Source organism: Entelurus aequoreus, linkage group LG14 (assembly GCF_033978785.1).
Source record: "Entelurus aequoreus isolate RoL-2023_Sb linkage group LG14, RoL_Eaeq_v1.1, whole genome shotgun sequence".
Classification (NCBI taxonomy): domain Eukaryota; kingdom Metazoa; phylum Chordata; class Actinopteri; order Syngnathiformes; family Syngnathidae; genus Entelurus; species Entelurus aequoreus.
The window spans coordinates 63,567,085-63,582,513 of record NC_084744.1 but is presented as its reverse complement, the minus strand read 5'-3'; the positions used below and the strand labels follow the sequence as shown (position 1 = coordinate 63,582,513).

Sequence of the window (15,429 nt, the reverse complement as noted above, 5' to 3'; positions counted from 1 at the left end):
CATGGACCCGCTAGCTGAAGGGACTCAATAACTCCATGGTAAATTGCCGAAAATGAAACGGTACAAAAAGAACGCCGTTCTAAGTTAATAATGCTAACACAGACGTGTTAGCATATTAGCTCATGCTAACGGCGCTAGCTTATGATAGCACGTACAAATATGCATGAAAACACTCCTACAGACATCACACGTTTCTATGGCAATTATAATGCTTAATCAAAAATGGTATGTGTCAATTTGCCATACCTAAGCACTCACTCGTGGTTGTGTACCCTATTTTCCGGGCTATAGAACGCACCAGTGTTCAAGCCACACCCACCAAATTTGAGAAGAAATACATATTTTTACATATATTAGCCGAAGGATTTAGTAAATGTTTACTTACATACCCGAATTGTTTCCAAACAGTGTCCGTGACAGGGCAGTAAAACGGCCGATCAAACAAAACAGAAGTCATGGCCATGGACCCGCTAGCTGAAGGGACTCAATAACTCCATGGTAAATTGCCGAAAATGAAACGGTACAAAAAGAACACCGTTCTAAGTTAATAATGCTAACACAGACGTTTTAGCATATTAGCTCATGCTAACGGCACTAGCTTATGATAGCACGTACAAATATGCATGAAAACACTCCTACAGACATCACACGTTTCTGTGGCAATTATAATGCTTAATCAAAAATGGTATTTGTCAATTTGCCATACCTAAGCACTCACTCGTGGTTGTGTACCCTATTTTCCGGGCTATAGAACGCACCAGTGTTCGAGCCGCACCCACCAAATTTGAGAAGAAATACATATTTTTACATATATTAGCCGAAGGATTTAGTAAATGTTTACTTACATACCCGAATTGTTTCCAAACGGTGTCCGTGACAGGGCAGTAAAACGGCCGATCAAACAAAACAGAAGTCATGGCCATGGACCCTCTAGCTGAAGGGACTCAATAACTCCATGGTAAATTGCCGAAAATGAAACGGTACAAAAAGAACGCCGTTCTAAGTTAATAATGCTAACACAGACGTGTTAGCATATTAGCTCATGCTAACGGCGCTAGCTTATGATAGCACGTACAAATATGCATGAAAACACTCCTACAGACATCACACGTTTCTATGGCAATTATAATGCTTAATCAAAAATGGTATTTGTCAATTTGCCATACCTAAGCACTCACTCGTGGTTGTGTACTCTATTTTCCGGGCTATAAAACACACCGGTGTTCAAGCTGCACCCACCAAATTTGGGAAGAAATACATATTTTTACATATATTAGTCGAAGGATTTAGTAAATGTTTACTTACATACCCGAATTGTTTCCAAACGGTGTCCGTGACAGGGCAGTAAAACGGCCGATCAAACAAAACAGAAGTCACGGCCATGGACCCGCTAGCTGAAGGGACTCAATAACTCCATGGTAAATTGCCGAAAATGAAACGGTACAAAAAGAACACCGTTCTAAGTTAATAATGCTAACACAGACGTGTTAGCATATTAGCTCATGCTAACGGCGCTGGCTTATGATAGCACGTACAAATATGCATGAAAACACTCCTACAGACATCACACGTTTCTATGGCAATTATAATGCTTAATCAAAAATGGTATTTGTCAATTTGCCATACCTAAGCACTCACTCGTGGTTGTGTACCCTATTTTCCGGGCTATAAAACACACCGGTGTTCAAGCCACACCCACCAAATTTGGGAAGAAATGCATATTTTTACATATATTAGCCGAAGGATTTAGTAAATGTTAAATTACATACCTTAATTGTTTTCAAACGGTGTTTGTAACAAGGCAGTAAAACGGCCGATCAAACAAAACAGAAGTCGTGGTCATGGACCCGCTAGGTCTTCAGTCAGCTGAAGGGACTCCATAACTCCACGGTAAATTTACGAAAACGAAACGGCACAAAAAGAACGCCGTTGTAAGTTAATAATGATAACACGGAAGTGTTAGCATATTAGCTAATGATAACGGCGCTAGCTTTACTACATTACCATAACACGTACAAATATGCATGAAAATACTCCTACAGACATCACACATGGGACGCTTTAGAAGGTAGGAATTGTTTTACCGTCAAGTCCAGACTATAAGCCACTACATTTTTCTTATGCTAATGCGGCTAATTCGTGGAAATTCTTCCAAAAGAGCATTGGTGAGGTCACACACGAGAAGGCCTGGCTCTCAGTCTCCGTTCTAATGTTCGATTTTGGAAGTGTTCCCAGATTGCAAAGGAAATCTCGTCGTGCCGCTCTAAAAGTGTCATTTTTATCCTTTGAAAATGTACACTAAGTATATACACTATATTGACAAAAGTATTTGGCCACCTGCCTTGACTCACATATGAACTTGAAGTGCCATCCCATTCCTAACCCATAGGGCTCAATATGACCTTTTGCAGCTATTACAGCTTCAACTCTTCAGGGAAAGGCTGTCCACAAGGTTGCGGAGTGTATTTATAGGAATTTTCCACCATTCTTCCAAAAGCACATTGGTGAGATCACACACGAGAAGGCCTGGCTCTCAGTCTCCGTTCTAATTCTATCGGGTTCAGGTCAGGACTCTGTGCAGGCCAGTCAAGTTCATCCACACCCAGACTCTGTCGTCCATGTCTTTATGGACCTTGCTTTGTGCACTGGTGCACGGTCATGTCGGAAGAGGAAGGGGGCCCCGCTCCAACTCGACGTGATTTTTACACCACCGCATCCGACGCTTTGCGTTGGACTTGGTTATGTATGGCTTAGATGCAGCCGCACGGCCATGGAAACCCATTCCGTGAAGCTCTCTGCGTACTGTACGTGGGCTAATCGTAAAGTTTGGAGCTCTGTAGCAACTGACTGTGCAGAAAGTCTTTGCACTATGCTGACCTCTCAGTCAGTTTACGTGGCCTACCACCCGGTGGCTGAGTTGCTGTTGTTCCCGAACTTTTCACTTTTCTTATAATAAAGTTGATTTTGGAATATTTAGGAGCGAGGGGATTTCACGACCGGATTTGTGGCACAGGTGGCGGGAAAGAGTTCTGACCCGACTGCCAATGACCCAAAACCTCTATCTCACACTCCTTCTGCAGGCCAGATACTCTCCGCGATCGACTGACACACCCTCTGCCATCACCAAACACACCCTCTACCATCGACTGACACACCCTCTACCATCGACTGACACACCCTCCGCCATCGACTGACACACCCTCCGCCATCGACTGACACACCCTCCGCCATCGACTGACACACCCTCCGCCATCGACTGACACATCCTCCGCCATCGACTGACACATCCTCCGCCATCGACTGAAACATCCTCCGCCATCGACTGACACACCCTCCGCCATCGACTGACACACCCTCCGCCATCGACTGACACACCCTCCGCCATCGACTGACACATCCTCCGCCATCGACTGACACACCCTCCGCCATCAACTGAAACATCCTCCGCCATCGACTGACACACCTTCCGCCATCGACTGACACACCCTCCACCATCGACTGACACACCCTCCACCATCGACTGACACACCCTCCACCATCGAGTGACACACCCTCCGCCATCGACTGACACATCCTCCACCATCGACTGACACACCCTCCGCCATCGACTGACACATCCTCCGCCATCGACTGAAACATCCTCCGCCATCGACTGACACACCCTCCGCCATCAACTGAAACATCCTCCGCCATCGACTGACACACCTTCTGCCATCGACTGAAACACCCTCCACCATCGACTGACACACCCTCCACCATCGACTGACACACCCTCCACCATCGAGTGACACACCCTCCGCCATCGACTGACACATCCTCCACCATCGACGGACACACCCTCCAAGATCGACTGACACACCCTCCATGATCGACTGACACACCTTCCACCCTCGACTGACACACTCTCCACCATCGACTGACACACTCTCCACCATCGACTGACACACCCTCCACCATCGACTGACACACCCTCCACCATCGACTGACACACCCTCCTTCATCGACTGACACACCCTCCACCATCGACTGACACATCCTCCGTCATCGACTGACACATCCTCCGTCATCGACTGACACACCCTCCGCCATCGACTGACACATCCTTCGCCATCGACTGACACACCCTCCACGATCCACTGACACACCCTACACGATCCACTGACACACCCTACACGATCCACTGACACACTCTACACCATCGACTGATACGCCCTCCACCATCGACTGATACGCCCTCCACCATCGACTGACACATCCTCCGTCATCGACTGACACACCCTGCGCCATTGACTGACGCATCCTCCGCCATCGACTGACACACCCTCCACCATCGACTGACACACCCTACACCATCGACTGACACACCCTCTGCCATCGACTGACACACCCTCCACCATCGACTGACACACCCTCCCCCATCGACCGGTAGCTTGCGATCGGCGTAATGGGCACCCCTGGTCTACATCAAGCCTCAGGCCTGTCACTCACACGTTTACCTCTCAACCGGATCAGCAGCCAAAAAACAGTTTGGGTGTGATGCAAGAGAAACAGGTACCACCTCTGTGCATCACCAAAAAGTGTACGAACACGGTCAGTCAACTCACCAGGACGCCGGCAATCTGCTTCTCCTCCATCCTTGCGGACCAAAGATCCCCCGCCTGACTGGTGCCGCCTCTCTCCGATGGACCGGTCCCTGGCCTCCGAGGAGTTGCTCTGGCCCGGGTGTGTTGGCCCCCCGTCACGTCACACCCCTCCTTCAAGTGTTGTTTGGTAGAGCAGCTGGAGTGGCGTGGGCGCTTTGTGGCAAGTCCGCCCTAATCCAGGAACACTTCTATGCTGTGAAAAGAGCATGTGACCAGCAGAGAAGGGAGAGGGTGAGACCGGGGGGTGCGGGTGGTGGGGGTCTTTCTCAACACTTTGCCCTCTTTTGGTCACTTTGGTGACCTTGTGCCCGGAGGAACTCAACGGGGCAACAATAAAAAAAAAGTGTGGCGACTACAAAACTGCGAAAAATTAGGAATCTTGTGGTTAGCATTTTGTAGCAAAGCGGCTGCAGTGACAAAGTGCTCTTTTGTGCTGAGGGATTAACTGTAGGGGTGGGGGGTCGGTGGGGGTGTGGTTCAACTAACTGCTGTTTATAAGCCAAACTACCAAATGAGCACCACTTTATAAATATACCGGAAAACTATTGTCTGGAGTTGCCAATCATTGATTGCACATACTTGTTGGTCACAGAAACCTTCATTCTTAAGCCTGATTTAGCCATTCCTTTACCACTTTTGAGGTGTGTTTGGGGGTCATTGTCCTGTTGGAACACCCAACTGCGCCCAAGACCCAACCTCCGGGCTGATGATTTTAACTTGTCCTGAAGAATTTGGAGCTAATCCTCCTTTTTTCATTGTCCCATTTACTCTCTGTGAAGCCCAAAACAGGCCCAGAGCATAATACTACCACCACCATGCTTGACGGTAGGTATGGTGTTCCTGGGATTAAAGGCCTCACCTTTTCTCCTCCAAACATATTGCTGGGTATTGTGGCCAAACAGCTCCGTTTTTGTTTCATCTGACATCACATGGACAAAGATAAGACCTTCTGGAGGAACGTTCTGTGGTCGGATGAAACAAAAATGGTTAGACCCTAACCCTAACCCCAACCTCAACTCTAGCCCTGACCCCAACTCCAACCCCAACCCTTAATAAGTACTTAATAATGACTAATTAAGAGCCGATATGTTACTAATTTGCATGTTAATAAGCAACCAGGATTAGGGTTAAACTCTAACCCTTATCCTAACCCCAAACCAAACCCTCACCCTTAATAAGTACTTAATAATGACTAATTAAGAGCCAAAATGTTACTAATTTGCATGTTAATAAGAAACTAGGATTAGGGTTAGACTCTAACCCTTATCCTAACCCCAAACCCAACCATAACCCTTAATAAGTACTTAAATATGACTAATTAAGAACCAATATGTTACTAATTTGCATGTTAATAAGCAACTAGGGTTAGGGTTAAACCCTAATTCTTACCCCAACCTCAACTATTACCCTAACCCCAACCCTAACCCTTAATAAGTACTTAATAATGACTAATTAAGAGCTAATATGTTACTAATTTTCATATTAATAAGCAACTAGGGTTAGGGTTAGACCCTTATTCTTACCCCAACCTCAACCCTTACCCTAACCCCAACCGTATCCCTTAATAAGTACTTAATAATGACTAATTAAGAGCTAATATGTTACTAATTTTCATGTTAATAAGCATCTAGGGTTAGGGTTAGACCCTAATTCTTACCCCAACCTCAACCCTAACCCTAACCCCAACCCAAACCCTTAATAAATACTTAATAATGACTCCTTAAGAGCCAATATGTTACTAATTTGCATGTTAATAAACAACTAGGATTAGGGTTAGACTCTAACCCTTATCCTAACCCCAAACCCAACCCTATCCCTTAATAAGTACTTAATAATGACTAATTAAGAGCCAATATGTTGCTAATTTGCATGTTAATAAGCAACTAGGGTTAGGGGTAGACCCTAATTCTTACCCCAACCTCAACCCTAACCCTTAATAAGTACTTAATAATGACTAATTAAGAGCCAATATGTTACTAATTTGCATGTTAATAAGCAACTAGGGTTAGGGTTAGACCCTAATTCTTACCCTAACCTCAACCCTAACCCTAACTTAATAATGACTAATTAAGAGCCAATATGTTACTAATTTGCATGTTAATAAGCAACTAGGGTTAGGGTTAGACCCTAATTCTTACCCCAACCTCAACCCTAACCCTAACCCCAACCCTAACCCTTAATAAGTACTTAATAATCACTAATTAAGAGCCAATATGTTACAAATTTGCATGTTAATAAGCAACTAGGATTAGGGTTAGACTCTAACCCTTATCCTAGCCCCAAACCCAACCCCAACCCTTAATAAGTACTTAATAATGACTAATTTAAGAGCCAATATGTTACTAATTTGCATGTTAATAAGCAACTAAGGTTCGGTTTAGACCCTAATTCTTACCCCAACCTCAGCCCTAACCCTAATTCCAACCCTAACCCTTAATAAGTACTTAATACTGACTAATTAAGAGCCAATATGTTACTAATTTACATGTTAATAAGCAACTAATTAATGGTGAATATGTTCCCCCCATGCACCACAATACCCAGCAATATGTTTGGAGGAGAAAAGGTGAGGCCTTTAATCCCAGGAACACCAGGCCTACCGTCAAGCATGGTGGTGGCACAGGGGTTAGTGCATGTGCCTCACAATGCGAAGGTCCTGAGTAGTCCTGAGTTCAATCCCGGGCTCGGGATCTTTCTATGTGGAGTTTGCATGTTCTCCACCGTGATTGCTCCGGGTACTCCGGCTTCCTCCCACCTCCAAAGACATGCACCTGGGGATAGGCCCCTCCCACCTCCAAAGACATGCACCTGGGGATAGGCCCCTCCCACCTCCAAAGACATGCACCTGGGGATAGGTTGATTGGCAACACTAAATGGTCCCTAGTGTGTGAATGTTGTCTGTCTATCTGTGTCGGCTCTGTGATGAGGTGGCGACTTGTCCAGGGTGTAGCCCGCCTTCCGCCCGAATGCAGCTGAGAAAGGCTCCACACGAACATGTCGGAGCAACTACTAGCAACGTGAACCAGACTCCTGTTCCGACAATATGGGGACCCAAAGTGTATGTCCACTTTTGACCAGGGGCCGTACTTATCAAGCTTCTTAGAATGACTCCTAAGAAGTCTGCTAAGAGTTGACTTAAGAGTAAATAAATTCTTGGCTGAAAGCTGCACTTAAAAGTTAGTTATCAAGCGTCTTACTCACACTTTCAGCGAAGTGTAGGACTGAATCTTAAGTGTCACACTCAGAGCTGAATTACGACATTACTATGTGCCGTAAACGCAATTTTAGGTGACGTCATTTCTGTGTCCATAGAAATGACCAATCACGGAAGGGAATCCGTTGTCTAAGAATAAATAAATATCTTGGAAATATTTAAGTGGACAATGGGAGTGTATATTTTGACAATAAACCACAAAATAATACAAAACAAACTAGTCCCCGCCGACACTCACGCTACCGCTCCCTCTCTTCTCTCGCCCACACACTCACTGACGTCACTCACCTCACGGCCACACACATACGCTACTCTCATAACATTTTCTTTCCAATTCATTAATTAGGCAACTCATTTGAAACTGGTGCGGGTGGCTCTATATATACTAGCCCACTGCAGACACATGCAGAAATCAACATGGAATCGAAAAGTATTAAATCTGTGACAAAAATAATACCCGCTCTGTCTAAAGCAGGGGTCACCAACCTTTTTGAACCAAGAGCTACTTCTTGGGTAGTGATTAATGCGAAGGGCTACCAGTTTGATACACACTTAAATAAATTGCCAGAAATAGCCAATTTGCTCAATTTACCTTTAACTCTATGTTATTATTAATAATTAATGATATTTACACTTAATTGAACGGTTAAAAAGAGGAGAAAACACGAAAAAAATGACAATTAAATTTTGAAACATAGTTTATCTTCAATTTCGACTCTTTAAAATTCAAAATTCAACCGAAAAAAAGAAGACAAAAACTAGCTAATTCGAATGTTTTTGAAAAAAATAAAAAAAATAATTTATGGAACATCATTAGTAATTTTTCCTGATTAAGATTAATTTTAGAATTTTGATGACATGTTTTAAATAGGTTAAAATCCAATCTGCACTTTGTTAGAATATATAACAAATTGGACCAAGCTATATTTCTAACAAAGACAAATCATTATTTCTTCTAGATTTTCCAGGACAAAAATTTTAAAAGAAATTCATAAGACTTTGAAATAAGATTTAAGTTTGATTCTACAGATTTTGTAGATTTGCCACAATATTTTTTTTGAATTTTAATCATAATAAATTTGAAGAAATATTTCACAAATATTCTTCGTCGAAAAAACAGAAGCTAAAATGAAGAATTACATTAAAATGTATTTATTATTCTTTACAATAAAAAAAATAAATTTACTTGAACATTGATTTAAATTGTCAGGAAAGAAGAGGAAGAAATTTAAAAGGTAAAAAGGTATATGTGTTTAAAAATCCTAAAATCATTTTTAAGGTTGTATTTTTTTCCCTAAAATTGTCTTTCTGAAAGTTATAAGAAGCAAAGTAAAAAAATTAATGAAATTATTTAAACAAGTGAAGACCAAGTCTTTTAAAATATTTTCTTGGATTTTCAAATTCTATTTGAGTTTTGTCTCTCTTAGAATTAAAATGTTGGGCAAAGCGAGACCAGCTTGCTAGTAAATAAATACAATTTAAAAAATAGAGGCAGCTCACTGGTAAGTGCTGCTATTTGAGCTATTTTTAGAACAGGCCAGCGGGCTACCTGGTGCCCGCGGGCACCGCGTTGGTGACCCCTGGTCTAAACGATACCGTTTGATCAGCTGCTCGTCATCAAACAAATCCAGGACATCGTTCCGCTCCCTGAATGTTGGCGCACGTCTCTCTCGCCTCAGTGCCATCCCCTGCTGGCAACTCCTAACCACTTAAGACACCTCTGAAGGTCTCTTAAATATGGTGGAGAGTAGGAGTGATTCTTAGACTTAAGAACGTTGATAAAAAGCTTTTATTCTTAAGTTTGAGAGTAGGACTAAATTTCGCAAATTCTCAGGACTTAAGTGTAAAATGGCACTCTAAGAAGCTTGATAAGTACGGCCCCTGGACTGTATATATAAATAGTTCCTAACACCACTGCATATAGTTGTAGGCCCCATGTTCACATAGGCCAGCACTATCAGGGACTAAATCGTTAAAAAACAAACTATAATAACCAAGTAAAGAAAGTAAGTCTTACCGGAGTTGTAATAGTTGAAGTGGGAAGATGGCAGTCAGCACTTCAGCATCAGCAACTGGCGGGCGTGCGCTGACATCTCCGAGCAAGTCAAGAGTCCAACGACTCCATCCAATCATTGAAGTCCACTCAGGCGTAGGTACACAAAGCAGCGGGGGCCAGCCCATTGGACGGTCCCGGGAGGAGTGGCGCTAAGAGATTATGCTAAAGTCCCCCCTCAGGCATGTGTTGTTAGCGCTAATGAAGAGAATCAACAGAGTAACGCGTTAGCTTTTTGACGTTTTTTTTTTTTTTTTTGGGCCCCACGATCCGAGGCAATGCTGAATGGGGGGGAAACGGTTGCTGAACCCGGGTTTAGGGAGGTGGTCCTGGCACGTGGTGGTTGTGCAACCCGGGTCAACTTTTTATTTATTTCATTCATGTAGGTCAGGGGTGTCCAAACTTTTTCCACTGAGGGCCGCAAACGGAAAAATTGAAGCATTTTGATATTTTTTATTTTCAAACAATAACAAAATATATGGTTTGTTTTTTTTGTTTAACCTTTATGGCTCCGGGGACCATAAAGGGTCTCAGTCATTAAAACGTTAAAAATAAGTCAAATTATTATTATTTTTTTAAATTTAACGCTTACAGTAAATCTCTATATCAACTTCAAGTTGATAAAAAGTTTTTAAAAAAAGCCTTTTCTGTCAAAGACAACTTTGTTTTTTTATAGCAAAACTGGAAATATGCAGTATTTAGTACTCTAAAAGATCAATAATGCAGGACACCATTGATTTGAATTCTTTATTATTTTTGAGAAATCAGTGAAAATATTAATAAAATCCCACTAAATATATTTGGGATCCAAAAGGTGCCCCACTCATAAAGTGATACATTTATATTGTTTTTTTTTTTAACTTTCAACACTTAAGTTACGAGATCAACTTCAGATATATCTGTCCATTTTACGTTTGAACTATTATTTTGTTTGTTTGTCAAATACATTTTTGATGTTTTTATGGCAACCACACAATATATGCAATATTTTTTTTACACATAAAACATTTTAAAGTGACATTTTTGAAGTAATTGGAGCCTTGAATAGGTCAATAATTCATAATAACAAAGATTTTTTGTACTTTTTTTTGGGAGCTATAGCAAAAAAAAGAAAAAGAAAGAAAAACAAAAGAAAGAAAAAAACAGCCTGCATGCCTGCGTGTTTCAACATTGCAACTTTTTCTCGTTAGATTTCACCTCATTCCAATTTTTTAAATGTTTTTTTTTAATTTTTGCAATACTATCAATTTTGCAATTTTTGCAGAATGTGTGGCGGGCCGGTAAACAATTAGCTGCGGGCCACAAATGGCCCCCGGGCCGCACTTTGGACACCCCTGATGTAGGTGATTAGGAATTTTAGCTATGGAAGTTTGTGGAGCACTTGTTGTATTTGAACCTCTGACTGTCCAGGCTTGGGCTATTATTTTGCCACAAAACCTCACAATAATGCCTGAAATTTTTTAAATTATTTTTACTGAATGAGACACCCAGAATGTACATTTAAAATAAAGAATGTGGGATTTACAATATTAACTATAAAGGATAAAACACTGAATATTGACAACGTATGAACGTCACCCCCCCCCTCTCCATCGTAATATTTTACAATATTATTATTATTATTATTACAATATTTTACAATATTAACTATGAACGGTAAAACACTGAATATTGACAACGTATGAACGTCACCCCCCCCCCCCTCTCCATCGTAATATTTTACAATATTATTATTATTATTATTACAATATTTTACAATATTAACTATGAACGGTAAAACACTGAATATTGACAACGTATGAACGTCACCCCCCCTCTCCATCGTAATATTTTACAATATTATTATTATTATTACAATATTTTACAATATTAACTATGAAGGATAAAACACTGAATATTGACAACGTATGAACGTCACCCCCCCTCTCCATCGTAATATTTTACAATATTATTATTATTATTACAATATTTTACAATATTAACTATGAAGGATAAAACACTGAATATTGACAACGTATGAACGTCACCCCCCCCCCCTCCATCGTAATATTTTACAATATTATTATTATTATTATTACAATATTTTACAATATTAACTATGAAGGATAAAACACTGAATATTGACAACGTATGAACGTCACCCCCCCCCTCCATCGTAATATTTTACAATATTATTATTATTATTATTACAATATTTTACAATATTAACTATGAAGGATAAAACACTGAATATTGACAACGTATGAACGTCACCCCCCCCCTCCATCGTAATATTTTACAATATTATTATTATTATTATTACAATATTTTACAATATTAACTATGAAGGATAAAACACCGAATATTGACAACGTATGAACGTAACCCCCCCTCTCCATCGTAATATTTTACATGAAAATAAAGAATGTGGGATTTACAATATTAACTATGAAGGATAAAACACTGAATATTGACAATATATGAACGTCACCCCCCCTCTCCATCGTAATATTTTACAATCAACAAAAATGCAACAAACACAGTGAACGCAAAGGGTAAAAAACAATCAAAAAACGCCTACAATCTGAAACGTCTGATATTTCACTAAGTTTTAGAACTTTGTTGTAAAAATCTCCTTCCGCGTCTGTCCCTGACACCCGCATTTTAGGCTCTGGGAACCTTCTGTGGAAACGCTCCCCACCCACACTGCTTGGTGCCTGATCTGAAACAGGTGGCTACGTTCTGGCCCAGAACGCAGGTTTGCACCGGCTTAAGGAGGGAGGTCTTCTCATCAGCTTCAGGTGTGCAGATTGCTGATTGAAAGTAGCTGCCTGCTGCATTAGCGTTTTTATTTTCTCTTCTAATGCCTTGCTCTGGAACTTGGACGTGAAATTTTCAGTAAAGAGTTTCGAAATATTTCCAAAGAACTTCAATTTGTATCAATTTGAATTGAAATGATTGTCTGGCAAGCATCAATTTAACTTTCAAATATGCCGATGTCATGAATCTGCGCCTCCAAGTCCGAGTCCATGGTTCTCTCGCCCGGAAAAGGGTGGAATGCCATCTCCGGGGTCGGGGAGGAGACCCTGCCCCAAGTGGAGGAGTTCAAGTACCTCGGAGTCTTGTTCACGAGTGAGGGAAGAGTGGATCGTGGGATCAACAGGCGGATCGGTGCGGCGTCTTCGGTAATGCGGACGCTGTATCGATCCGTTGTGGCGAAGAAGGAGCTGAGCCGGAAGGCAAAGCTCTCAATTTACCGTTCGATCTACGTTCCCATCCTCACCTATGGTCAAGATCACGGGTACAAGCGGCCCAAATGAGTTACCCCCGCCGGGTGGTGGGTCTCTCCCTTAGAGATCAATCAATAAATAAATGTTTATTTATATAGCCCTAACTCACAAGTGTCTCAAAGGGCTGCACAAGCCACAACGACATCCTCGGTTCAGATCCCACATCAGGGAAAGGGAAAACTCAACCTAATGGGGCAATGAGAGGCTCTGTCATCTGGGAGGAACTCAGGGCATACTTTCCAACCCTCACGAATTTTCCGGGAGACTCCCGAATTTCAGTGCCTCTCCCGGGACAACCATTCTACCGAATTTCTCCCGATTTCCAGCCGGACTTAAGGCACGCCCCCTCCAGGTCCGTGGGAACCTGAGTGAGGACAGCCTGTCATCACGTCCGCTTGGCCAACCAAAAAGTACCCACAGAACACTATAGTGTTCTGTGGGTACTTTTTGGTTGGCCAAAGGTTTACGTTGTATTGCGCACCCTGACGGCAAGTGTGGGAGTCGGTTCTGAAGTATGAAGTAAAGAGACGTAACTTCATCACCTCGCCTGGTTATTGACTCCAAAACGCCTCCCTAGGGAGGTGTTTAGGGCACGTCTGACTGGTAGGAGGCCACGGGGAAGACCCAAGACACGTTGGGAAGACTATGTCTCCCAGCTGGCCTGGGAACGCCTCGGGATCCCCCGGGAAGAGCTGGACGAAGTGGCTGGGGAGAGGGAAGTCTGGGCTTCCCACCTGAACGCCTCCCTAGGGAGGTGTTTCGGGCACGTCCGACCGGTAGGAGGCCACGGGGAAGACCCAGGACACGTTGGGAAGACTATGTCTCCCGGCTGGCCTGGGAACGCCTCGGGATCCCCCGGGAGGAGCTGGACAAAGTGGCTGGGGAGAGGAAAGTCTGGGTTTACCTGCTTAGGCTACTGCCCCCCCCAACCCGACCTCGGATAAGCGGAAGAAGATGTATGAATGGATATGCTAATGTCTTAGTCAATACCCTAAGGCAGTCAACCCGGGTTTCAGTTCCACAGACAGGATAGTTAGTGAGTTTGTTATGTTTGTTTTTGTTCTCTTTTTTTGTAAGAGGTCAACCTTGACAGAGGTTTGCCTTGTTTGTTGTTCCAGTTTGTGTGTTTGCTCCTAGGCCGGGTGGCAAACACCTCATACTGTAAGTACACGTGTGAACGCAGTTTGGAAACCTACCAACGGCTTTAATGGTGAACATTGCCTCCCAATTCTTCCATGTTTTGGTCTCACACCATGCACACTGACAAAACTACCCAACAGTGGGTTAGTTCCTCTGCGTATGAATAGAAGATCATTGGCCACAGGTGTTTATATTCCACCTGGATGGGGAAATGGACATTCAGATTGTCCTTTAGATGTTGATACTGAAAGTGAGGAGCTTCTCAAATGCCAAACAGATAAGGCTTTTCTAATTATGATACGGGGCCCTCTGGTGGACGGTCGACTCGGAGCTCCATTATTTTCAAAGGAATGAGGTCTGCTGTAAGACTATCAATGTAAAACAACAAAACATGTTTGACTGGAAGAGAGAAAACTCAATTGTAAACAAGACTTTTATGGTCAAAATATGAACATTTTATGGGTTATGTCTCTCTTAAAAAGTGAACGCAGCTCTAATTCTATTTTAATTTAATTCTGCCACACCCAATAATTAACAATGGATAGAACCTACAATGTTTTGGTAACACTTTAGTATGGGGAACATATTCACCATTAATTAGTTGCTTATTAACATGCAAATTAGTAACATATTGGCTCTTAATTAGTCATTATTAAGTACTTATTAAGGGTAGGGGTTAAGGTTAGGGTTGAGGTTGGGGTTAGGGTTAGGGTTGAGGTTGGGGTTAGGGTTAGGGTCTAACCCTAACCCTATGAGGAACATATTCACCATTAATTAGTTTCTTATTAACATGTAAATTAGTAACATATTGGCTCTTAATTAGTCATTAAGTACTTATTAAGGGTTAGGATTAGGGTCTAACCCTAACCCTATGGGGAACATAATTACAATTAATTAGTTGCTTATTATCATGCAAATTAGTAACATATTGGCTCTTAATTAGTCATTATTAAGTACTTATTAAGGGTTAGGGTTGGGGTTACGGTTGGAGTATAACCCTAACCCTATGGGGAACATATTCACCATTAATTAGTTGCTTATTAACATGCAAATTAGTAACATATTGGCTATTAATTAGTCATTATTAAGTATGTATTAAGGGTTAGGGTT

The 15,429-nt window shown here is 42.2% G+C and overlaps 1 protein-coding gene across 2 annotated transcripts in view; it reads right to left on the bottom strand.

Annotated features, from left to right (window-relative positions):
• The window catches only part of slc6a9 (solute carrier family 6 member 9), a 209,713-nt gene extending 199,697 nt beyond the window's left edge, over positions 1-10,016 (bottom strand). The window contains exons 1-3 of one of the 2 annotated variants that reach the window (XM_062070422.1): positions 9,875-9,905; positions 5,503-5,605; positions 4,605-4,836 (exon numbers count right to left, since the gene is read on the bottom strand). In XM_062070422.1, the coding sequence (XP_061926406.1) occupies positions 4,605-4,634 (30 nt within the window). In that variant the 5' untranslated portion in view covers positions 4,635-4,836; positions 5,503-5,605; positions 9,875-9,905. Of the gene's footprint in view, positions 1-4,604; positions 4,837-5,502; positions 5,606-9,874 lie in introns of both variants that reach the window. The other variant, XM_062070421.1, reaches the window with a different exon arrangement.
• Between the last annotated feature and the right edge of the window lie 5,413 nt (positions 10,017-15,429).